General features: G+C 32.9%; 3 protein-coding genes across 5 annotated transcripts in view; 1 reads left to right on the forward strand and 2 right to left on the reverse strand.

The window, feature by feature from the left end:
- LOC123225269 (protein TIC 40, chloroplastic-like) overlaps positions 1 to 7,518 on the forward strand; it is a 33,049-nt gene extending 25,531 nt beyond the window's left edge. The window contains exons 8-14 of the mRNA XM_044649192.1: positions 3,466 to 3,544; positions 4,133 to 4,173; positions 4,668 to 4,713; positions 5,506 to 5,600; positions 6,374 to 6,477; positions 6,583 to 6,630; positions 7,095 to 7,518. Of these exons, the coding sequence (XP_044505127.1) occupies positions 3,466 to 3,544; positions 4,133 to 4,173; positions 4,668 to 4,713; positions 5,506 to 5,600; positions 6,374 to 6,477; positions 6,583 to 6,630; positions 7,095 to 7,154 (473 nt within the window). The 3' untranslated portion in view covers positions 7,155 to 7,518. The remainder of the gene's footprint in view (positions 1 to 3,465; positions 3,545 to 4,132; positions 4,174 to 4,667; positions 4,714 to 5,505; positions 5,601 to 6,373; positions 6,478 to 6,582; positions 6,631 to 7,094) is intronic.
- An 855-nt stretch (positions 7,519 to 8,373) lies between these two features.
- LOC123225301 (HMG-Y-related protein A-like) lies at positions 8,374 to 10,068 on the reverse strand. Its single transcript, XM_044649235.1, has 2 exons — positions 9,811 to 10,068; positions 8,374 to 9,090 (listed from the first exon to the last, which is right to left on the reverse strand). The coding sequence occupies exons 1-2, from the start codon at positions 9,859 to 9,861 to the stop codon at positions 8,587 to 8,589; spliced, it is 555 nt and encodes a 184-aa protein (XP_044505170.1). The 5' UTR covers positions 9,862 to 10,068; the 3' UTR covers positions 8,374 to 8,586.
- A 4,255-nt stretch (positions 10,069 to 14,323) lies between these two features.
- Positions 14,324 to 18,268, reverse strand: LOC123224920 (myosin-binding protein 3-like). 3 transcript variants are annotated; one of them, XM_044648699.1, is made up of 4 exons: positions 16,832 to 18,266; positions 16,578 to 16,724; positions 15,041 to 16,494; positions 14,324 to 14,945 (listed from the first exon to the last, which is right to left on the reverse strand). In XM_044648699.1, exons 1-3 carry the CDS (start codon positions 18,057 to 18,059, stop codon positions 15,080 to 15,082), a joined length of 2,790 nt encoding a protein of 929 aa, XP_044504634.1. In that variant the 5' UTR covers positions 18,060 to 18,266; the 3' UTR covers positions 14,324 to 14,945; positions 15,041 to 15,079. The 3 variants fall into 3 exon arrangements, with proteins under 3 accessions (XP_044504634.1, XP_044504632.1, XP_044504633.1); XM_044648697.1 differs by having other exon boundaries at positions 16,820 to 18,266; XM_044648698.1 differs by lacking the exon at positions 14,324 to 14,945 and adding an exon at positions 14,984 to 14,993 and having other exon boundaries at positions 16,820 to 18,268.
- Positions 18,269 to 25,305: the final 7,037 nt, after the last annotated feature.

Raw genomic sequence — 25,305 nt, forward strand, 5'->3', positions numbered from 1 at the left:
TTAGCCCCTTCCCTCATTGGCGTGTGCTCCGAAAACGAATTCAGTTCCACCCAGAAGGCTTCCCCTTTTTTTCTGATAAGTTTGAACAGAGCCTTTAGTGTGGTCTCCACTCTCCGTAATGAAGACTTCCCCTTTAATTCTACCTTCCTGCCTTCCCATCTGAACTTCATGGTCTGGTTTCCCCAATTGATCTTGACTTCCCCTAAACTTTTAAGCCACTCCATCCCTAAAATGACATCCACCCCACCCAAACAGAAGGGAAGAAAATTTTGTCTGATACTAAGTTCTGGAAATATCAGCTGAAGGCCTTCACACCTCCCTATCCCAGAAACCTTCCTGTCATCGCCCAGCACCACCATGTATTTCGCCTTGCGTACTGGAATCTTGAGTTCGGCCACCAGTTTCTCGGAGATGAAATTGTGGGTTGCCCCACTGTCAATCAACGCTATCACCTTCCTCCCACCAATTTCCCCTACCAATTTCATAGTTTTAGGCGAATCCCCCCCAATCACCGAATTACTGTTTAGGTTTGCTTCGCCTGCGTCTTCTTCTTCTTCTGGAACGTCCTCCTCCATTGCGTCTCTCTCTACGTCGGATTCTTCTTCGGACACCATGAGTCTCAGCTGGCGAAATCGACAGCGATGGCCCGGAACGAACTTTTCGTCGCACCTGAAGCATAATCCCTTCTCCACCTTCGCACGAAATTCGGCTTCTGAAAGCCGTCGAAACGTATTGTCCCGCCGAGGAGAGAAAGATGATGTGCTGGAAGTGGTCGGAGGTCGGAAACGTGGGTCGTGGGGAGAGCTGGAGAGGGCTGTGGTTGCATCTGGTCGATTTTGAAAAGGGGGGCGTATATTAGATGTGTTGCGGGTCGGGCCTGAATTCGGGTCGGAGGTCGGGCCTGATACATTTTTGTTGGGCTGTTGGTGGTGAGTCGCGTAATTGGGCTTGCTGTTTGAGGCCTGTGTAGCTGGATGGGGGGAAATAAGTATTGGGCTGGGGTGTGAAAAGAAACCGGTTCGGGTGGTCTGGGCCATGGGTCGTGGGTACCCCTTACCGGGTCGCCCCAAATACTTCTCATCTATCACCATGTTCTTCTTCTCCACCTGGCGGGCGCGATTCATCAACTCCACGAGCGTCCGAGGGTGAAACATCTTCACCTCGGCTCTGATTTCCTCTGCTAGCCCGTTGATGAAGATCACCTTCATCGTCTCCTCGGATAACCCCTCGACTGCCGCCGATAACATTTCGAAGCGACTTCGAAATTCCTGCACCGTCCCTGCTTGACGGAGACCAAAGAGCTCCTCCTGAGCTGTGCGCTCATCAGTCGGAGGAAAACGCTCCAGAACTTCTCTCCTAAACTCTTCCCACCCGTTGAACGGTTGGTGCTTCTCTCTCCATTGCAACCAATGTAAGGCGTCTCCCTCCATACACACGCCTACCGCCGTCATCTTTTCCCGTTCCGTGAGGCGGTTCACCTGGAAGTATCGTTCGACCTTAGATACCCAGTCGAGAGTCTCTTCGCCATGGAACAGGGGTAGTTCCAGTCGCCTATACTGCCACTCCCTCCTATTTCCTGATGACATCTCCTCTACCTCCTCCACGACGTCCTCCGCTTGGTCCTGAGGAATCGCCGAATTCTCTCTCGTTGGTGGGGAATACGATGGCGACGGGTTTGTCTCCACCCTCACATTTTCCTCCCTCGCCCCTCTCTCTCTGTTGCCCCCTTCACGGCTCACCACTGACTCCCTCAACTCCCTCAGGTATTCCCTGATTGTTTCCATACTAGCTTCCACCCTTTCCATTCTTACATTCACGTCTCTCATTCCCGACCCTAACATTTCCATCTTCTCCTTGACGGTCGTCACCTCCGCCTCCAAGCCCTCCACTCTTGATTCCATTCTCGTCATGCTCTGATACCAGTTGATACGTACCTGGTATGCTCAGCCAGCACCCCTGGGTTAATCGTTGGCCAGGACCTCCCTGTGCAGGTGTATGCTCTCTCGCGCTGCAGAGACTTCCTCCTAAAGCAACCAGTTCCAGCAAGCCAGAATCTCACAAGACCAATCCACAATTTACTATGTAATCCAGTTAATAATTTAGCTAAGAGCAACAACAATCTCACAGTTTCAGAATGATTTGTATTAATTCAGAATGCTTCAATAAATGAAAACTGTTCTGCTACAGTGCTTAGTTCGTTTACATTAATTCTATTTTGACATGCAATCAAAACACAATACAAAAGTACAACACCAAGATCACTCTTCCGCAGCCATCCAAACCCCGAGAGGTTGGCCCCTTCCTTCTGCTCTCTTTCCTCTTAATTGCTTGCCCCCATTTTCCTTTCCTTCTCCCTTTTTATATCCTGCTCTCCATTGTTACTTTCCCGCTCTTGAGCTGCCACCTCAGCCTTAGGTGTTGTTATTGTACCTCTTGGCTTCTGATGCAAGATTGCTGCTTCCATTCTTAGCTGAGACTGATCTGCTAGTTCTGTTCCATCTTGCTGATCTCCCATGGCTTCATTTTGCTGGTCTTCAGTGGCTTCTCCTGAATTGCTGCTAACATTCCCTTTTCTGTTAGTTTTGTTCCTTACATAAACCCTCACCCTAACACAATGTAAGTGTAGCATGTCTGTGGATCACATAACTTAGTTTATGATTGGCTATGGTGGTTGTATCTCTTTGCTGTATATCTGCTTACTAATTTTTTTTTTTTGACAAGAAATAGTATCTTTCTATGTCGTGTCAGTCACCCTAATACCAAGGAATGCAAAATATTTTTAGTGATGATTTTTGTTGTTTTTTTTCTATTGCCACTATTTTAAAACAATCAAGTGTCTTACTTTCATCACCATTTGACATTCTGATGTCTTACTCAATGTCCTTAAGACATTATGGCAATTCTATCTGAGTTTCATGATTCCAAGGACAACAATGATAAGACATTATGGCAATTCTATCTGAGTTTCATGATTCCAAGGACAACAATGATGTGCTGACCAGTTGTTCTGATATTCAGAAAGAGACTGACTTAAAAATTATCATGTGATATATATCAGCTCCAATGTTGATTGTATTGATGGGTTTCTTTCTGATGTATTCTTTAATCATGCTTAAGACGGATAAATGCCATTCATTTTCTGCAGTTGTACTTTTTGGTACAAATACTGCTGCTTTAGATTTTAGATAGTATTTTTGTTTTCCAAAAAATAAATAAATGAAGGTGCTTCTTTTTATATGCTCCTTGTATGTCAGGTTTCCTCTTTGGCATGTTTATATTTTTCATTGATAAGAAGGTCAATATCTGCAATTATATATGGTCCATAATGAAGTTTAATTAAAATGTGTTGTTGCTTGAATCATTCCACTTCAAAGGTGGAAGTTCTATTCCATTTCAAGCTTGAATCATTTAAGTGTTTTTCTCCAAGTTAAACATTTTGTGTTCTTGTTTATATGTGGTGGTCAGGCAAAATGAAAGGTGCCTTGTCAGTGGAGACTCTGGAGAAAATGATGGAAGATCCAACAGTGCAGAAGATGGTTTATCCGTAAAATAGCTTATCTTCCTTCTATTATTTCATGTCTTCTAACTCTTCCAATGGATTGGTCTTGGTCACACTATTTGTGATTTTGTAATTTTGATCCTTGATTCTTGCATGTCGATTTAAGTATGTTTGAAGTTCAACATTCTTTTCTATATGTGATTGTGAGTTCCTTACCCATCTTGGTGAACCTATGTGTTGATCTAGTTGGCCCTGATGCTATTTAATTCAGTGTTAGCAACAACCTACTGCCTACAAGTAATTTTGGTCCTTACAGAAATTTGGATTAAAGGAAGAAAGTCTGTACAGCTAAATTTTAGTTTTTTTTATGCAATTTCCATCAGTTATGGCTCTTAGACAAGCTGCTAACCAAGGGTTAAAAGATCATATCCGATAGAGAAATAGAAAATCAAATAAAATATTCAAATTCTAAGTTTATGCCAAGCAATTCTGGTTTTGTACTATTATGGCATGTATTTCTAGATACTATTTGCAGACTTGGTTCCTAAGAAACTTGAATCTAAAGTTAGTTAACTTTTATACAATTCTTTTCCATTGTCATTAGAAAATCTAATTCTGTTCATATTCTGGCAGATACTTGCCTGAGGAGATGAGGAATCCAACTACTTTCAAGTGTAAGTCCTTCAGTGACACCACTTTTTCTGAGAATATTAGGTTTTGGTTCTTCTCCTGATAAAGTTTTAGATAATAGAATACAATGTAGGTGGAAGTATCATTATGTATTGCAATCCTGGGAGTCAATTATGGAATTTATTTAGAAGAATTTGAGTTTGCACTTGACTCTTTCATTCGATAACCAACTCTGGGTTCATGGTGCTTTCTTTTGCGTTCACTTCCAAGTCATCAAAATGCAGTCCGTGGACCTCTTCATATTACAGTTTCTGATGTAATGATTCATTGCATGGAATACCTTATTAGTTTTTATATGTTCCTACATTACTGTTACACCATTTTATAAAACTACATTTATTAGGTTTTATGGTTCTTATCTTGAGTTTCTTATTTTTTTATGAATGCTTAATTCCATTTTCAATTAGCACATTTGTGTCTGTGTATGCATATTATTTAATTAATATTTACATTTTTGGCCATGCCTATTGTCTTATAGGGATGCTACAGAATCCTCAATATCGTCAGCAATTGGAGGAAATGCTGTAAGCTATTTTCAACTTCTTGATCTGTTTCTTGTTTCAGAGCTTATTATCCCTGATGATTTGTTATATCTTGAGCACCGTTTCTACCCTGGAGGTTATAAATAGACCACCTTTGGTTTTAGTTGATCTAAAGTTTTACTACCATTAAACATTGTTTGATTAATTAATATTCAGTTCGACCTCTCTTCTTGGTTCAAATTTGTAGTACGTGGTCTATATTGTTCTTTCCTTATAGTTGTTATTCCATAACTTTCTAGTCCATGGAGAGTCTTAAAAGCTAAGAGTGTTTTTTTATGAAAGTTGAAACTGATATTCTTGGGCATGGAATTGGTTCTTCCAACTTTGCACTTGTTTTCTGGTAATTCTTAATTTTTTTTCTTGATGGTTGCAGTTACAATCTCTTAATTTATATTGTTGAATCTACGTATTGGATGCTGATCCTTATTTTATAAATTTATTTTTGAACTCTTTCTTGGTTGGTGTTATGTCTGATAACATTACAAATAGCTACAACCATGTTTTTATCTGGTTTCATCTTATTTGGAAGTTAATTGTTACCTGAATTTGTATTATATTATGTATGCCTTGTCTTAGTTTTAGATATTAGAACCAGCAATGCTTCATTTTTACCAGCAACATGCTAACATTTGATCATATTGTGAATAATGGCTATGTTTGTGAACTCACTTTCCTAGTTAATGTTCTATTGCCAAACTTTATTCTTCTGCACTTGTCAGAAATTGGTTATTTAGTAAACCTAAATTGTTTTTCTACACTTGGTGTTTGTTCAAGGAACAATATGGCTGGAAGTGAAGAATGGGACAAGAGGATGATGGATACCTTGAAGAACTTTGATCTTAACAGTCCTGAAATTAAGCAGCAGTTTGGTAAGTCTGAAATTGACTACTTGCTATTCTTTAAGCTGTAAAGTTCAAATATGCAAGTTCGATGGCCAGTTCAAATGAGTTGTCTTAGCGGGGTGCCTTTCAGATATGACCCTCTGTGTATTCTACTATTTGCTCTACTTCTATATGATCACTTTTGATCAGATGGAAGCGAATAGAGATAAGAAAACAGCACTATATAAAGGAGTTTGGCGTATGTTGGATGTTGAGGGGCCCTTAGCTACTAGCCATTTCATTAGTAAAGTTAATTGGCATCAAGTGCATTTGTTTTAAGTGCATTGCTATTGATTTTATCAATTTTCTCTCTAGGTTCAGTTAGTACTATTTGGAAATCATATATCTTATAGATCTGAGTTTTAAACAAAAAGAAGACAATTTATGTTGGAAAGGAAACAAAATAGCCTTGACCCAGTTTACAGAATTATATCAAAGTCAAGTCTCTTGAAATTTTTTTGAAAATTCAAGATCTTTTTTCTCTTATTACCAATGTTGAATGGGCGCCTAGACGCAATTTATAGTTTGATAAACCAATAAATTATTCAATTCTTTTGGTTTCTTTTACATGTTCATGTTTACTTGGGCAACCTGGGGGTGGATTTTGAGTACCAAAGGGAATTTCTATGAATCTAGTAGTAATGTAAAACAGTAAAAGATTTATGTTTTGTGATAGCATGGTAATTTGTAGTGATAAAAATGGCTAAAGCTTAAAAGTCAAATAATAATTAACCTTCCCCATTTTCTTGTTATATTTACAGATCAAGTTGGACTTACACCTGAAGAAGTTATCTCTAAGATTATGGCCAATCCTGATGTTGCCATGGCATTTCAGAATCCGAGAGTTCAGGCCGCCATAATGGATGTATGTGAAATCCCCCATTAGTATTTTTAACTGAATTTCTTCAACCTTTTGTTTGCTGAGCTAATGTTCAATTTTAACCCTTTGACATTGCAATTCTTTTTTCAGTGTTCACAGAATCCCCTGAGCATTACAAAATACCAAAATGACAAGGAGGTATGTCCTGATTATTGTGAAATCAGAAATTTGTTACCATTCATGGGATTAACTTCTTTAACAATACTTGCTTTGATGAACATATTTTGTCGGTTTTCTTTTTCCCTCTATTAAACTTTGGTAACTTGAGTTTCTTTCAAAAAAAACTTCTTTTTTTTTATAGCTATTGTCTTGTCTTCAAAATAATATGTTCTTCTATTACAAAGTTCAGTTGGTAGATGTTTTACGGGTTATTTCATGAAACATCTAGCAGATTATAAATGATTGCATATAACATTGCAACTTTGTATAAATTTAAGTAGTCTACCGCCATAATGTTTTGTTCAACAGCGAAACACATGAATCTTATATGTTAAACATTGATTTCTATTTTGTCTAATCTACATCTGCTAGTACTTTCTTCACTTTTATATAATTGATGTATCTTAAAAAAAATATGTATTTATACTTTTTTTGAATCTCAGGTCATGGATGTTTTCACCAAAATATCAGAACTCTTCCCTGGGGTGACTGGTTCACCTTGATTTTAGTTTGTTGACAGCTGCTGTTTTCTGGGGTTCATCATGTTCAATATTTTTTCCAGAGCAACAAGTATAATCAGTAGACACGCAAAAAAAAAAGGGTGCAATTTCTCAGGTAAATTCTCTTCAGATGGCATCTATGATGTGAGCTTTGCAAGTTTTGTAAACTAGCTATTAGTTAGATGTTAACTTCGGCATTATTTGGGCATTAACTGGATACATGTTTTATAAAATTTGTGCTTGTCTTTTAATCTGCTTTTTACCTCAAATCGTTCAACTTGTGAAATATATTTGAGATTATGATATTATCACATCTCAAAGACATTTTATTGTATATTATATACAATTATTTGAAGACATTTTCCAAGGTGGGGAAGAGTAGCATTTTGTATAGAAAATACAAATGGAAGGTAACGTTTTTAATTTTCAATTTCAATTATTGAAGGGGGTTCTGAACATCCACGAGACTCTGCTTCTAAGTTCCAAGAAATGAATCAAAATCATTATGGAATTCATACTGATGGTAAAAGCTCATTCATTCTGAAAAGACTTTACTGTGGATAACAAAATATACTCTCTGAAACTATACAAAAGAAGTTGCAAATATTGACAGCATAGCTGCTGCTGCCCTCGCCACGTAAAGTAAAGCTGGTCAAAGTTACCTTGTGCCAATTCAGGACAACAACCATGTTTAGCTTATAAAAAGTAATTTGAGCATATAAAAGTGAGATTTTAACTCTAAGAATAAGAGTTTAAATCCTCAATCCTTGTGAGATTTTTCAAGACTTTAAAGTTCATTTCAACTCGTTCTTTTAATTTTTTCCAGGAAAAAAACAAAAAAATTTGTACCAAATGATTGGATCTATACCATATGAATTTGCATAAACGAATCAAATAAATGTATTATTGTTGAATGGTGGATGGATATATGGAAGTAGCAGGATGGATAAGTTTAAGTGAAAAAGACATGAGAATCCAATCCAAGTCTTTTTAGTCAGCGAGTGGGTGTACTAGGTTGAAGCCTCTTCTGCCCCACTTCAACTAGGCCCTGATAGTACACTTGGTTTATTGGTCTTGTCAATGTCAAATCAAAAGGAGTTCGAGGTTCCCAGTTTGTCCCCGGCGCCAATCATTTATTCAATTAGATTTGATTGGTAAATGAAAATCCAAAGCTTTCATATTCAATATTCACCCAAAACATTAAACCAATTCGTGCAAAACATTTGCGAAGACAAGAAGATTGACCCGAATCATAATTAGCATCAATCATCCTTTACAGAAACTAGGGAACCGACAGTCAAAGCCTCGACATAACTACACCATCCAATTCTACATTGCACTTACAACACAATGAACAGACTAACACCACCACCAATTCTACAAACACAGCAAAAACCAACAAGCAACAACCACCAGTAGTAGTAAAGGTAAAGGATTATTGTTCAACACTCACTTCGGTCAATGGAGGTTTCACCTTTGGGGGCCGGCCTCTACCTCTTCCCGTCACTTTTGCCGTCACTGTTGTTGTGGTGCTTGCACTAATCCCACCTGAAGGATTAGGCAACTTCCGTGGTCGTCCCCTAGGCTTCCCACTTCCGGTTGCTACCTTAGGCTTCACTGGCTTGGGAGGAGCATTCGGATCCTTTGGTGGGCGGCCCCTGGGCCTGGCTGGAGTCAGGATTGTGGCTTGTGCCAGTGGGTCCTTTGGCTTTGGGGGTCTACCACGACCACGCCTCGGAAGGGCATTTGGGTCATGTTTCATGTAATTGTTTTTCCAGAAAACTAGCTCTCCAGTTTCCTTCATTCTGTTCAGGTGGTGAGCCAGCAGTGCCGTGTGCCCGGCTGGCAACTGTCCGTATTTTGATTCAATGTATTTGGATATTGATGTCTTGTTTGAGCCACTGACCTCATTCAAAGCTTCAATTGCTGATAAAATCATCTATGAAGCGCCAAAATGGATACAGAATGAGAAACAGAAGTAAGAGAAATGTAATTAGTGGATGTAATTAAACACTATAATCTACAAAACTATACTATAACACAACTAAAACAATGAAAAAAAAATGTAAATTAAGGTCAAATAAGACATATTAACTCTTACATGCTAAAGAAATACCACATTTTTAAGAGTTATCTATAATTGATGACACAAATCTTTATAGCATCAGCACTCAAATATCTATAAGGTAAGAGCGTCAAGAGAACAACGAAATAGTTTTTTTTTTTTTGAAGTTTTTTTTCTTGTCATTTTATGAAGCAATTAGGAATCTGTTAGAGTAACTCTCAATTAGTTTTGAGAAAGCTGAAAATTTAGCATTAAAGCTGATATTTTTATGAACTAAAAAAATCCCATCGATATATAAACCCTTCATGTCTGTCTACATGTCGAACATTGAACATAAGAGATCCGCATGCATTAAAGCTCAAATTTTGTAAGAAAAAAATGGCTTTTCTATTCACAATAACCATAAAAAATAAGCAAACAAATCAATATATGAAATTTTTCCTAAATTTCCCAGCAACCCATTTCGTTTTCTAACACAATTTGAAGAAAAAAAGCAATCAAAGATGAAAACAAACAACATTGAGCAATTTAAAGCTAAAATTTTTTACAAGAGTTAAATTTTTTCCCCTTCAGTTGGGAAGGATTATCATGTACCTGAGGATAAGGCGGTAAAGTTGGAGGCTTATTGACCTCTTCAGCTGCCATTAATTCTTCACACTTTGACAGAGGAAAAATGGAAACAAAAAATAATAATAATAATAAAAACTCTCTCGCTCACTCGGTGACCCAGTGACTCAGTGAGTCCCCACCAGGCAGCTTCAACAACAACAACTGCAACAATTAGAAAACGAAAAAAAGAACAGTAGATTTTGTTGTGAGAAGAAAGGGCAAAGATTTGAGAGATGGACTTATAACCAACATGTTCTAAACTTTCTAATTTCTTAGAAAGACATGGACGGCTGGGAATGGTTCTACGGATGACGATCCAACGGCGAAGGGATTCTCATCACATCATGAGTTCACATGGACTGATGACGTGACATGCTAATAATTTTTTAATTTTTTTGTTTTTGGAAATTACCGGATTATCCATTTTCTGAGGTGTGCTTTTTTAATAATTGTACATTTGTACTAAAGTTATTTGGTCCCCTCATTGTGACAAATTTAAATCGACTAAAAGATTGTAAAGTTGGAAAATTGGTCCCCAATTCCAACGAATCTTGGAATTAAATAAAGATATGAAGGGGCCTTTTTTCTTTTATAAGGTTATGGTAACATGAAAGGAATCCAATTTAATCGATGAGTTATGGGTTTAATTATTGATTAATTTTAATAATAAATATTTTAGGTTCGTTCTTACCTTCATTTATAAATTATGCATCTCAACTACTAAAAATTTTCTTTATTTGAGTGTATACGTAACTAATTTGTACATGTGTTATATTTTATATTTGAAGAATTTTAGGTAATTGGGGTCATTTCATTATGGCCAAAAAGTCAAATTTTTACCAATTATCTATTTTTGTTAGTAAATTTTATTAAATGAAATGGTTAAAGTGTTATTTTGTATATTTTTTTTTTATTTTTTCTCTTTTTATTTTTTCTCTTGCTCCCTTGTTTTTGAATTTTCCTTTTTCAAAAGTTTAGGGGGGCACACACAATTTTTTAAAATATTAAAAGTGTTGAAAATTTTTAGGGGTTTTGAAAGTTCTAAAAAGTTTAGGGGTGCTTTTGATTTTTTAAAAATTTCAATATGTGTTTTAGTGTTTCAAAAATGATAATTACATCATCAAAGAACTCACCAAAATGCATTATTTTAAATTAATCAAGAATTGAAACTATTTCTCTAATAAGTCTAAGACAAGACAAAACCAGTAATAAAATTAGTTAATATTAATATTTTTTAAGAGTTTTAGTGTTAAATTTAAAAATTTATAAAAATATATTAGTAAGATTGGCATTTATATTAAGTGTAAATAATAGTTTTGTAATTTTAATAAAAATACAAAAAAAAAAAATTAGAAAAACTTAGCAAATTAAATAACACAAGTGAATGACTAATGAAATTTTGATTTTTTTTTAAACTTAAAGAATTAACATTTATCAATTAATCATACCTTGGCTGGAAAATACTGATTTGACCTTTCACTTAAACATAGATATGTTCATTTTCTTGAACATGCATGTGTAAAATTATGCAAGGATTTTCTTTCATCAAATTTCAGTAAGATTAAAAAATAAATAAATTATTTTATGATAAGATTGATGAAAATTATTATAATAAATTAACAATTACTTAATGTCACAATCCAATGCGTACGAAAATCAGGTGTTTATCGATTGCATCGCCCAATTTCTCACATTTACCAAAAGGACAGTTTTTATATAATTATCAAGTTCATAAAATAAAAAGGAAAATATATTCTTATATAACAAATGATTTTATAATGAGTTAATATCATTAATCCTTATAATGTATGATAATATGACCAAATCTTTTGAAAGTTTTCAAATTAATAAAAAAATTTCTACCTTGATGAATAGTTATGTTAATAAATAGGTCAAATGACTATTTCCAACCCAAAGTTTGCTGAAGTCAAATTGTTACCTTTATCTTTCAAAAATTAAAAATTTCACCCATCATCTAATTTTATTAATGAATTTGTTTGGTTTTCTTTAAAAAAACTGTTTAACTTTTTTATTAAAATTATAAATTGACATTAACATTTATTATACATATCAAATTACTAATATATTTTATAATTGCAAAAATTTATCTCTTAAACTTTAAAAAAATATCTGAACTTTTTTTTTTGATAAATCCATCTTTAGTAATCATTAATTAAAAATATCTAAACTTTAACCAGCATTAAAATATTGTTTTTTGATCAATTTTTTTAAGGTGTAACAGCCATTTTTTAAAATTATTAAAGAAGATATAGAAAATTTAAAAATTTTTAAAAGAGAAATTAAAAAAACAATAGAAAAAAAATAAGAAATAAGAAAATAATAAAAGTTATGTAAATTTACCGTTTCACTCAATGAAATTCATAAACAAAAATGAATGAGAAGTAAAATTTAATTTTTTAAATTAAAATATAAAAATTTATCATTTCAATAAATTTCAAATTTTAAATAAAAAATTGTCTTTTAACCTAATAAATATTATCTATTTATTTATTTATTTTCTCAAATCATGATAAGATATGTAGAGTCAAATTCATGATCAGTCGTTTCAATCCCACGAAGCTGGGAACATTAGACCTTTGTTCTATAAAATCCCGGTCAAAAGAGGATCTAAAAAAATCCGTACCCTATCCAAAATAAAAATCCGGGTCCCCTCTGATTTTACGTAACATTATCTGTCAATCGTAGAACTTCAGCCGTCTTTATAAGACTGACGCAATCTACGTAACGCATCCCAAGAAAAATTACAGAAGCCATGACTGAGGAGTTCACACGTTATACGGTCATTGAGAAAAGAATTATACACAGTTAACGATTCTCTGTCAATTGTTTTTTTTTTTTTTTAAATTTTTGGTTTTATTCTTATAGTGAACTTGAAGGAAAGAAAAGTTTAAGAGTCGCCTCTCCAATCTCAATATTTTAAGTATCCAAAAGCTAGATCGGAACATGGCAGTGATGCCTGGTAAGCAAACTGCTTTAGTTAAGTTGCTTTTATGAACACTTTGTTTTTCTTTTCATTCTTTTTGCTTGATTAGTCTTTCTTATCATTCTGTAAAAGGAAAAGGGGAAAAAGGAAATTAATCAAGAATAAAAATTAAAGATGTTCTTCAATCACTGTTTGATAATATTTTTTGCTTTCTATATGATAAGAGTCTGTGGGTAAAATATGTAAAATATGAATGCAGAATCGTGAACTTCTGTAACAGAGGTAAAAATAGATGGAGATGAATGGAAAGTAGTATGATGTACGTAAGATTTGCATTTGATTTCGTTAGGGTGTGAAAAAAGTTGACTAAATCAAACAATTGGTTCATGTCATGCATCAGCAAAGATGAGACCCTTCTTGTTTTGTTCTTGTCTTTATACAGTATAGCTAGCATACAATTTTTGTCTTTATCGATAACTGAAAATCAGAACCATTGTATGGATGCTGACAAGATCAACTTCTGCTGAATTTCATAGTTTTCCCAGATTCACCTAGTCAACATCTATTTTGTTGTGTGCTTTTATTACGAAGTGCTAATAGTTGACATAAAAGATCCGTTGTCATGCCAACATTCTAATTCTAATTGATGCAAGACATGTTTTATTTGACAGAATAATTATTATATTTGATCAAGAAATAATTATCCCAAAAAAGCACCTCAAGGAATTAGAAGTTTTTCTTTTGAATTCATTCTTTAAAACTATTGTTTCCTCAAAATCATTTTCAATAACAATAATATCATTTATATATAATAAATGTATTATTTTTACGTGTTATTTTTCTTTATCAATAGATATCTAATTACACTGAACATATAATTTTAACCTTATTTTATAGTGTATTAATTAGTTAATATCTTGATATCCTAATTTTTCCTTTAAAATTTTTTGTGTTGGATCAAAAATCTATGATTCCAAGAATATATTTTAGAGATCCTTAATCTCACAACCGGTTAATACAACTTCGAATAATATAAGTTCTCCCATTTAATACTAATCCCAATTATTTATTTTGTTTGGATATCCTTAATCTCACAAAACACAAGCAAAAAAATTACAACACGAGGTAAGACTATAGTTATTTGAGAAATTGACAAAAGGTTATAGCATAAAGATGAGAGAACTAAAACAAAATCTAAATTCAAAGATGTCAACAAGGGCTAAAGGTTTTTTCCCAATAATTGAGATCAAGATGTCACTTATAGTGGAAACTATTTTTTGTAAAGATGGTTTAAACATTCATAACTATGTTGTTTAGTTTTATTTATTTGTTGCATTTTGTGTTCTACTGCCTTTTCTGATTTTCAGTCAACTGATAAGACTCTACAGTAATTATATACTAGCATGATAACATGATGCATAGTTTTAAATTGTACGTTTTTAGTTGTTTATTTACTTCCTGGAAAAAACTTTCAACCTTTGAACTGAGGATTGTCTCATTGCAGTCATGTACACCTAAACATTAACTTAGACGATGAAACTGTAAAAACCGATGTAATTTAGAAAGAAACTTAAATTGGTTCTTGTCTTCTATTTCTGTGAAAAGCTAGCTGCCCTGCAACTGGTTCACAAAGCAAGGGTTAAAGCATTTCAATGACAAACACCCCTGATGAATGAAGACAACTGACAGATGTTTAACAATATAATTGTTTCCATTTACTGAAAATTCATGGCATTTAACAAGTCTAACACCAGGGGAAGAAAGAACTATCCTTTCTTCCTCTTCCCCTTTAGCCCCTTCCCCTCTATGCTCAAATGAGATATAAATATAATGAAATGAGTACCTTCCCTGCACATTCAAGCTTACCATCTTTTGCCTTTTCCAGGAAAAAGGAGCAGTGAGGGGGAGATACTACAAAATTTAGGCTTCACATGATTGTGTAGAAGCCCAGAAGACAACTTAAGAGGTAAGGGCAAACCTTCAACTTTTGTAGTCTGCATGACCTTCACTAATTTAAACAAACCAGACCACAGGATCACCTCCCCCATCTAGAGGTTTCCTGGTTTTTGGGCGGAAAATTCTTAATTCTATAAACTTTTTTTGCTTGCTTGCTCAGGCGAAGTTCTTATACAGCTGACATCTGCAGTGTCATTAATCTCATCATGGAGAAAGCAGTCTGCATTCGTTGGAAAATTTGTTCATATCAGTTAACATAGAAAGCAGTCTTGATGTACAAAATTACCAAGATTATTTTCAATTAAGTAAACTTACCTCTTGTAATCAGTTCCATTTTTTTGCTGCAACTTCTTTCTAGAGGATCTGAGCATCATTATCCATGTTACTTGCTCGGAGTTCGACTGCCCTCAGATCACGGAGATGTTGCAAGATCTCTTGGAGAAGATCCATACCTCTGTCTCCTTTCTTTACAGAGCTCACACAATGCTTTAGAAACTCCCTATCTTCTTCGAGAGCTTGGAGTCGCTCGTACACATGATCCACCTCTTCCACAATGGCTAGTCTTTTGTTGTCAAGATCAAGAGTGGAAACTGAAGAGTTTTGAATTTCAACAGATTCAAACTCTGCCTGTTGTTCATATATCAATTCTTCTGTCTCATTATCAGTTGCATCCAGAAGAGGAAGCAGGCTCTTTGCCATGGAAACCATAGTTTTGCTCTCAGGATAAAGCCTATCCTTATAAAAATCATTTGAGTCTCCATTTTCTGTTGGACTGCTAAATTCATGGTTCTCATCAAGTTGATTGACACCATAGTTTGAGGATTGGTTTATTGATTTCATATCCTCAATGAATTCATCATCACCAACTGTAAGTAGTTTCTCTTCAAGTATCTTAAGCTGATCTAGAATGGACAACCTCTCTTCCTCAAATTCTGTCAATGATTCATCAAGAGCAGTCATATGCTGGACACAATCCAGCGCCATTTCTTCCAAATTTATAACTTCATCGGCTGGAGAATTGTTACTGCTTTCTTGACGGCTGCAGAAGCTACTCTCTTCATCCTTTGCTTCACGATTAAGATCGATCGAGAGCTCATCGGTATCCTCAGAATTGCTGCAAGAAGCAGAAGATTTCCTGCTTCTTATGCTTCCATCAATACTTCTCCTCATTATTCTCATCTTCTCTTTCAATTCATAATCCAGAACCTTCTTGTGATATACTTCCAATTCTTTCTCAAGTTCTTGCTTCTCCTTTTCTCTCTTGACCATGAGGTCATTCAGAAGTTGTAAGGCTTCCTGATCATATTCAGATTGCTCTTCCATCATTCTCTGATATTGTAAAGCTTCCATTTGCATTGCTGCTTTCTCCTCTTGAAGCCTGGTTATCATAGCCATTGTCTGGTTAGCAGCAATGGCAGAGGCACTCCTTTCTTCCTCTAGTTCTGCATATAAGGCACCCAGGGTTTTCCGTTCGGTTCTCAGAGCTGATCTCAACCGCTCAATTGTTCGGACCGGATCACTACTTTCCATCTCGCTTATTACACTTCCATCCAAAGATTCTTCTGTTCCTGATTCTATCTTCTCCAACAGTAGTAATTTCTTGTGCAAGTACTGGAAATTTTCAGCATAGGTTGGTGTCTCGGGAAATTTCTCTTCATCTGCTTCATTAGGCTCCGAACGAATGGACAAATTTAAGTTGATCCCTTCTTGATTCTTGCAAACCAAACTCATATTCTCCTGGTTGGTGTTTGTCTCTTCATGCTTTTGATCTAGTTGAAAATTCCAAACTTAAATTAGAATCTTATCACCAAATATCATATGCAAATAATATAAAATTAGATTTACTACTTGCCAAGATCATTCTGACAGATGTCTTCAGAGTGGTTAATAAATTCAGACTCAGGTTTGTTCATGGAAGATTGGTCTTCTTGTTGGCATGTCAATGCGGGTTCTTGAGCTTGAGGCTTGTTGGCTGCCTCATTTGCTTCTTCTGTTTGAGCTGTTTTAATCAACAAATAAGTAATTAGCAAGGAAGAAAATATCAGGGGTCATGTTGATCAAAGAATTTGAGGCATTATCATCATTTAGATGTACCTTTAAGGCTACCTGGTTCATTCACGGTTTCTGTTCCAATGTCATCGCCATTTGTGGATAAAATCTGATCTATTCTTCTGTTCCTGATTTTCTTTTCTCCAACATTTTGAACTGAAAAATCCTCAACTTCATCCACACCATTCTCCGATTTTTCTGATTCTTCATACCTTGCCTTCTCTCCGTTGTCATCCATTCCAATTAATTGTGCCTCTACCAAGACATTGTCTTGCGTTTCACTCAGTAATGAAGAACCAAAAGTTTCATTTTCATCAACTTTTGTTCTAAGCACCCCCTCGTCTATTTTGCAGGATACTTGATTTGCCGCAGTTGATGAATCAATCAACTCAATGGGAATTAATCGATTGAAATGAAACTCAATATTTTTTTCAGAACCCAGGTTGATAATTTCAAGTAAATCATCTTCTCCTGAACAGAATTGAATGATGTTGTCTTCATCAAGAGAAGAATGAACGGAAGCCTTACCTGATTCCTCACCTTCATAAGCTTCCTTTTCTTCATATTGCAGGTTTGATTCAGACCTTGAGTAATTTTCCTCTGCAACTTCTGTGAGACCGAAACTATCAATATCAGAAATAACATTACTTAACTCATTTTCCTCAAGACTTGCTGGGCTGTTAGGCTTCTTTTTCTCTTTGAACTCAACTCCATTGTTGTCATCATCCATTGCTTCTGTAATCAAACCTCTTGCCTGTGCATAATCCAAAGCACCCCAAGAAGACTTAAAAAGCAAGTAAGGAGGATAAAGCTTACTGCTCAAGCTCTCACTGCAGCAAGAACATCTGTCAACCCGATCACCATTGTCAAGTTTCTGCGTACTCATCAAAGAAATGAACGTGATCCTCCTTGCCATCCCAATGGATTCATCGTTGTTTTGTGGCTGAGAAGCCAAGCATTCCGTGCACAAATTGTGAGTTTCAGCCAATCTTTGATGACCCGAACAATAAGTCAGTCTGGAAATCTCACTAGCATGAGCCTCACATACAAGATCTCTGTAGGAGTTTGTATTATTTCCAGGCTCCAAGACATGATCAACTCTAGAACACCATAAGCAGGGCCTTTTAAGGCCAAAGTAGTCGGCAAACTTTGTGATCAAATAAGTGAACAAAGAGTTGAGGAGAAGAAGAATGATCAAGATCCATTCAAGGACTGCATAGACTAGAATCATAGTGATTTTGTGGGTGTTCTTGTGCAACATGGTTGCAAATTTGTTTCCAGCCATGAATAATGCTAATGCTTTCTTTGTAATTCACACAAACACACAAAATCAAAGGAGAATACTTTCTGAAATGCTGGAAAAAAAGGAACAGAAGAAAGAATGAAAGAAGAAAACTTCAAGGAGTAGGTGTTGAAAGGCTCCTCAATGGGCAAAAGATTATTATCAAGTTTTAAAATATGGTTTGTATGTTCAGTCATAGTATATTGTTAAGGTAACTATTTAAATTATTTTCCTATTTGTCTTTATATCTTAATTTGGTTTTATTATGAGATTGTATCAGAGTGGAATTCAAGTGGGATTTTCTAATCTATTTTCAAGTAAATCGCTTAAATTGAAATTCATCTGTTCCATTAAAAAAGTATCCAAATTCATTAAGCCTTGGGGCCAGTTTAGGGATTCTGGTTTCATTATTTGAGCTGCATAATGATGATTAATTATTATTAGAAATTCTTGCCTTGATGATTCTTCAATAAACTGTGACTTAGGTTGAGCCATTTGGTCCACAGAAACGTATTTTTAGGGGTCACCATGCGCAGGAGGAGTGGTCCACCAGAGTACCATCCATATGAATGGTTTTGGCAATGGCAGCGGCAGGCCATTGTGTGTATAATGTAGAAGAACTGGCCCACCTGCAATCTCATTTCTAGACACACGCTCTCAAAATTCAACTTCATGGATTATTTGCTTAAGTTTTGTTTCAGGCTGCTAAAAATCCCAGTAATTAAAACCCACTTCCCCCTTTTTTCATGGAATTTGTTTGGTACTTTCATAGAGTTTTCTTATAGGATGTTTATGATATATTCAATGGGGTTTCTGATAATAAGAAAGTCTTCATTGAGTGTGTTTCATACTATAAGCAATTTTACAGCAGATAAATAATAAGGCCACTTGAGCAGTAGCTATATATTAGGTATTTTAAGCTAGGAGACTTGGGATTCTATATTTAAAGGACAGTGAAAGGCGGGCAGGAATGATGAAACTAAGGTGTCAAAAGTGGTGGGCATTATGAAAAGGCTGAGAAGTTCAGTTGAAGAAGAGAGGGAAATGGTTCAGATTACGGGACTATGATGGTGACTATGAACCTTTACCTGAATAAAGCTTTGATTAATGTGCTGAGAACGCGGTCCATCTCTCTGCTTTTGCTTTTAGTGGCCCTCACCCTCACCTTTCTTTAGCTTTTGGAAAGTCCATCCCTGGAATTAAGATTCACTAAACAGTTTAAATCTGAGTATTCAACAAAGGGCACTTATTAAAAGAAAATTAGATTAAATTAAAGGGAAAAAGTTTACCAAACCAAATGCCAAAAGTAGATGTATATTAAACAGTAAGGCATCATGTAAGTTTAGCAATTCAATTTTCCAAGGAATTCCAGGTCCAGCGATGGAACCCAGAATTTTTGGGTCCAGATGATCACCCGTTGTCGCCGTTAGATTTGAATGGAGCCTCCATCAAGTGGGTCCATTCCCATTTGATCAAATTTTGACATAACTTGAGCCAAAATGAGGATTTGTTAGCAGCCTCCATGTGGGGTGTTTTCACACAGAAGGAAAAGTGCCGGTTCATGAACCAGCGTTTCCCTTATTGACTTCTTTTATTAAGTGTTCACGTGGAGTCCGGCAATTAGAACAGACATACTTTCAAAATTGTTAAACTTTGTATCACAATCAACTTCTTCATTGCATGGTTAATGCATTTGCTTCAAGTTAAAGCCCATGCCTGCACAAATTTGCTTAGATTGCTGACTAGAATGGAATGTATTTGTGCTAGATTGTCAATGTATTTTTTGATTATGTGAACTTAAAAAAACTTCCATGATAGGATCTTAGGATGCTAAGACACACATCATGTTCAGATTTTATCTCTTATTTTCATTGATGTTGAATGAAATGAGCGATCGTTTTGAATCTTTCAAGCACAGGACACTCAACATAAATTGAGGAAAATACTGAATTAGAACATATGGGAGCCTTTCTTTAGATCATCAGATAATGGAAATTATCGATTGCTTCAGTTAAATGATATGAGAAGTGATCAGTATATTATTTCCTTTTCTTGTATTTTTAAAAAATTACATTTTCACATCTATGTTTCTTTGTAACCTCTTCAGGATAAGTATAGTCAATTCCATCAGCTTCAGAAAGTGCAGTAGCCATAGTCCAATAATTATAAATTTTTAATGTAGATTGAAAGTGCAAAGAGGAGCGCAAGTAAAAGAACCATCAAATTTTTAGAAAGACAATCCATTTAGATTTTTAGATATATGAATAGGATGATATATATGGAAACAATTTATTATAATTCTTTATTTTTTATGTCTTCACAAGGAATGGTTTGTTTTATTAAATCTTTATTTTTGTATAGATAAATTTCCTAAATACAAAATAATTCTCTCTCTCTCTCTCTTTATATATATATATATATATATATATATATATATATATATATATATATATATATATATATATGTAAAATTTTCTTATAGAATAGTTTGACCATTGATATGTATACCAAAATTTTAATAATTAGATCAAATCGATCGATTAAACTGTTAATCGACTTCACAAATAGGTTTTGCCCTTTTGGAAAAACAATTATAAAACTTTTTTCATTTATTTGTGGTGTAGTAAGAGATTAAATGCCCTTTTGGAAACACAAATGAAAAAATATACTTTTTTTTTTTTTTTTGAAAAAAGAAGGGTTATTATTGAGTAGCCATAAATAATGCTACTATTTTCACAATATGTTCATTCAAACCTGTAAAATTGAAATTACATCTCTTCCCATTAATTTTTTCAATTAATTTATCTTTTCATTGATTTTATTGTGTTAATTTTTTTTTTGAAGGTTTTCCATTCAACATCAATTTAATACCACTTTCATAATAGATAAAAAAAGTGATTAATAGATAAATCTTTATTTATTAAATTTAATGCGATAAACATGCTTAAAACCTTTAATATTGAAAATTACAATGAACTAATAAGGATAAAAATAATATTAATAACGATAAAATATTAATTAAACACTTTAAATATATACATATATATTTTGTTTAATAAAAAATACTTGATTCAATTTTAAAGTAATCAAAATGTAAATTTACCTACAACAAAGAGGGGCACTAATAAAAGAATCATATAGATTGAGAAATTTTTCATTTTTTCTCTTTTTTTTTTTTAAAGAATTATGAATTAATTTAATTTTTTTGAGGTGAGGTGTGGCTACTAGTCTTTATAATTTGTATAACATTAAATATATGGAAAGCAATCCATATAGATTTTTAAAGATATGAATATGATAATATATTTGGTATAAAATTTATTCTATGATTTCACAATTTGTTATATAATTCAATGTCTTCATAAAGAATGGTTTATTTTATTAAATATTAATTCAACAAACATCAACGTTTAACCTAAGCTTTTGTAAATTTTCATTACGTATAATCTACCCATCATATTAAAGATTCTTACACTCTCAATTTTGAAGTCAGTATTTCACAATTTGTTCGAATACACTGTTTCTAATGTCTTCACAAATTTGTTCTTATAGAGATAAATATTGCATATAGAGAATAAAACATATGTTATATATACTTATAATAAATATCAATTTAAATATTAATGATGACATGTTACAATGAAATTATGTATTACTTTATCTTTAATTTAAAATTACTTAATTACATACTCATAAATCATCATTAGTACTCAAATTAATATTTATTATAAGTACACATAATTTATTTTAATTAAAAAATATATTAGATATTATACTTTTTTTGACTGATTTTATTTCGTTTTTCATACAACATTATTTCAATATAACTTTCATAACTGATAAAAGAATGACAAATAAATAAATAAATAAATCTTTTTATTTAATTTAAAGTGATAAGCATGCTTAAAACTTTAAATATTGAAAATTATTAAGACTTAACATTTGTAAGTACATTGACAAATTTTGCTAAACACACACTCTCCTTTAGCACGTAATCCGAATTTCACAATACAACCAGCTTTACAAAGAGTAACATTGCAACCTTTTTCCTTCACAAATGATTTAAAACATTCAAGGCCATCCACCATTGTTACCTCATTACCTGTAATTATTATATTAATAACAATAAAAATAATTAATTAAAAACATTAAATATATAATTATTTCATTTTATTTGAAAAAAAAAAAAAAAAACTTGTTTCAAATGCAAAGGTATTATTAAAACTTCAAAATTTACCTGATGCAAAGAGGAGAGCTAGTAAAAGAACCATACACATAGAGATATTTTTCATTTTTTCCTCTTTTTAAAAAATTTTATATTAATTTAATGTGGCTACAAGTATTTATAATTGTATAACCATCAATTTTATGGAAAGGCAATCTATTTAGAATGGCATATGTGGTAAAAATAGATTCTTTGTTTTTGTAAAGGCAATAAATTTAATATTTGAGTTAGCCAAGATTTAAATATTATCATAAATATTATTGTTTGTAAATTAATAATGTGTTCAAATTTGATGTTTAATTGATAATAATGAAAAATACCCAAATATAATTTTATTTAAATATTTTTAATATGTTAAACTAAATTTATTAAGTAGAGATAAAATTGTAAAAAGAAATATAATATTTTGATAATTTTTTTAAAATACTTAAAAAGAATGTGGTAATAAAATTATTTCATATATTATATATATGTCAACTTAGTAATAAAAAATAACTACAATTTTTTATTATTTAACAAACTAAATATTGTAACACTTACTTGTATGTTCAAGGATAAAATAGCATTTTCCTACATGAATTTGATTTTGGTCAGCTTGGTTTGGAAATTGAAGTGAAATTAAATGAGAAACATTTAATTTTAGTCTATGTACCCCCATATATTAGAGTATATATGTCCACATATGACTTGCCCCACTAGCAAGTGGATAAAAACCACGTAGGCAAATTTCAAAAGAGATATATGATCGTACATATAGATGCACGTTCGTACATACTATTATGAAATTTATCTTTAAATATAACACGTTCATACTTTTTTGGAATAGTATTAATAATAAAAAATAAATTATCGAAATAATTTATTATATCCTCAAACCAAAAATCCCGTTGATGTCTTCATAAAGAATATTATATTTTGTTAAATATTAATTTTTATATAGATAAGTATTTCATATGCAAACTATAATACATTCGTATTAAACTATATTTTTTAAAATCTCCCTATAATGAATTATTTTTATTTGTAATTCATGAATTTAAATATATTACTTACTAAATTTGTTGGTTATTATGGATGGTAATATTGGTAATTTTCGAAACCTTTTTTCAAAAGTGTTACACAATAAAACTCTTCCAAATTCATAACCCAAGAAGCCATTAAATGTTAAACTTCCATTAATATATTTTATTTTATTTATTTTTGTATGTCAAATCAATCATTCAATAGGATATTGGAGTTAGACACGTCAATTGGGCTGAGCCAAATAGAGGCTCGGCCTGAAGCACAAAAAAAAATTTGGGCATAATAAAACCTGACCCGACACTGTAGAGTGTCGGGCCAAACCCATGGGTCTATCGGGGTTGGGCTACAGTGTCAGGCCAAACCCATGGGTCTATCGTGGTCAGGCTTATAGCTTTAATATTAAGCTTATGGACTAGCCCAGCCCGGCCCAGCACTGTTTATAAAATAAATTTTTTTTTTTTTCTGGGCAGCATAAGCAAAAGACAGCAGAAAATTTGCTTCTGCTGCCTTGTGGTTCTGCTTCTGCCTTGGTCTACTTCTGCCACTTGGCAAAAGGGCAGATTGGTCTCTGCATAATTTTTTTTAATTAATTTATTTTTTTAAATAAATCTATTCTATTTTCTTTTATTTTCACTTTTATTTATAAATATTTTAATCTCTCAATTTCAATTATTTCATTATATTTTCAATTTCATTAATTCTCTTTCGAAAAATATCTAAATTCGTAAATAATAATTCTTTATATTTACAATTTCATTTTTATTTTAATTTTATCATTACAAAATATTATAAAATATATAAATTCACAAATAATAATTATTTATCTTTGAATAATTCAGAGATTTAAATATAGAAAATGAATAGATAAATGTTATATAATAGATATATTTTATTTATGTTTTTTAATTTATACCGTATGTAAATTAATTTATTTATACTATGTTATCAATTTATAATATTTTTCATCATATAACCACGGTATTCCTCCGTCACAAGTGAGAGATTATAAATAAAATATTTGGTTTTAATAATTGAAAAAAATTTATGTTAAAAAATTTTAATTAAAATTTTTTAAAAAATTTGATTAAATGGGCCGGGCCGACCCGATTAAAGCCCAACCCGATAAAAACTCATTATTATATGAGTCGAGCTTTTATATTTTAATGGGTCAACCCAATCCGAAGGCCCATTACTTTTGGGCCGAGCCGGAACCAGCCCGATCTGGCCCGGCCCATTGATATCTCTAGTTGGAGTGATCATGCTTTTGATTTAGAAATTTCTACACCGACAAAAGAAAAAGAATAGAGATCATGTTAAAGTTTGTTCTTGTGCTTGTCTTGTATCTTCTTAAAAATTTTGGAAAATTATGTGTTATAGATATAATATTATTTTTTATTTATTTGGGGTGTAGTAAGAGATTAAATGCCCTTTTGGCATTACAAATAAAAAAAAAAACATAATTTAAAAAAAAAAACTATTATTAAGTTGCCTTTAATAATATTGTTCTTTTTGCAATGGGTTTATTCAGCCTGTAAAATTAGAATTAACTTTCTTCCCATTAATTGTTTTCAATTAAATTATCTTTTGATTGATATTCTTGAGTTAAATTATTAAAGGTTTTCCATTCAATATCTATATAATATATATTTTTTAACTGATAAAAGAGATGATCAATAGATAAATCTTTTATTTAATTTGAAGTAATAATCACTTTTAAATATTAAAAATTATAAAAAATTAACAAGGGAAAGTACATTGACATTCAGATTTAGTAATGCACTCTCCTTTAGCAGAGAATCCGAATGCCACAACACACTTAGCTTTACAAGCAATGGAAATGCAACCTTTTGGCTTCATTTCTGATTTTGTGCAATCTTTGGCATCCACCATCATTACCTTGTTGCCTGTAATTATTATTATATTAATAATAACAAAATATTTATTAATTAATTAATGAAAATAATATATATATAATTATTTTAATTTATTTAGCAAAAAAAA

The sequence above is a fragment of the Mangifera indica genome, chromosome 9 (assembly GCF_011075055.1).
Source record: "Mangifera indica cultivar Alphonso chromosome 9, CATAS_Mindica_2.1, whole genome shotgun sequence".
NCBI lineage: Eukaryota > Viridiplantae > Streptophyta > Magnoliopsida > Sapindales > Anacardiaceae > Mangifera > Mangifera indica.

Bases quoted from the DNA above. Each gene is read 5' to 3' on its own strand.
- LOC123224920 (XM_044648697.1), bottom strand. From the start codon at position 18,059: ATGGCTGGAAACAAATTTGCAACCATGTTGCACAAGAACACCCACAAA. The intron at 16,725-16,819 runs GTACATCTAAAT...TGATTAAAACAG, and splicing joins TGAACCAGGTAGCCTTAAAG to CTCAAACAGAAGAAGCAAAT. The intron at 16,495-16,577 runs GCAAGTAGTAAA...ATTTTCAACTAG, and splicing joins CATCTGTCAGAATGATCTTG to ATCAAAAGCATGAAGAGACA.
- LOC123225301 (XM_044649235.1), bottom strand. From the start codon at position 9,861: ATGGCAGCTGAAGAGGTCAATAAGCCTCCAACTTTACCGCCTTATCCT. The intron at 9,091-9,810 runs GTACATGATAAT...GGCGCTTCATAG, and splicing joins CTTTACCGCCTTATCCTCAG to ATGATTTTATCAGCAATTGA.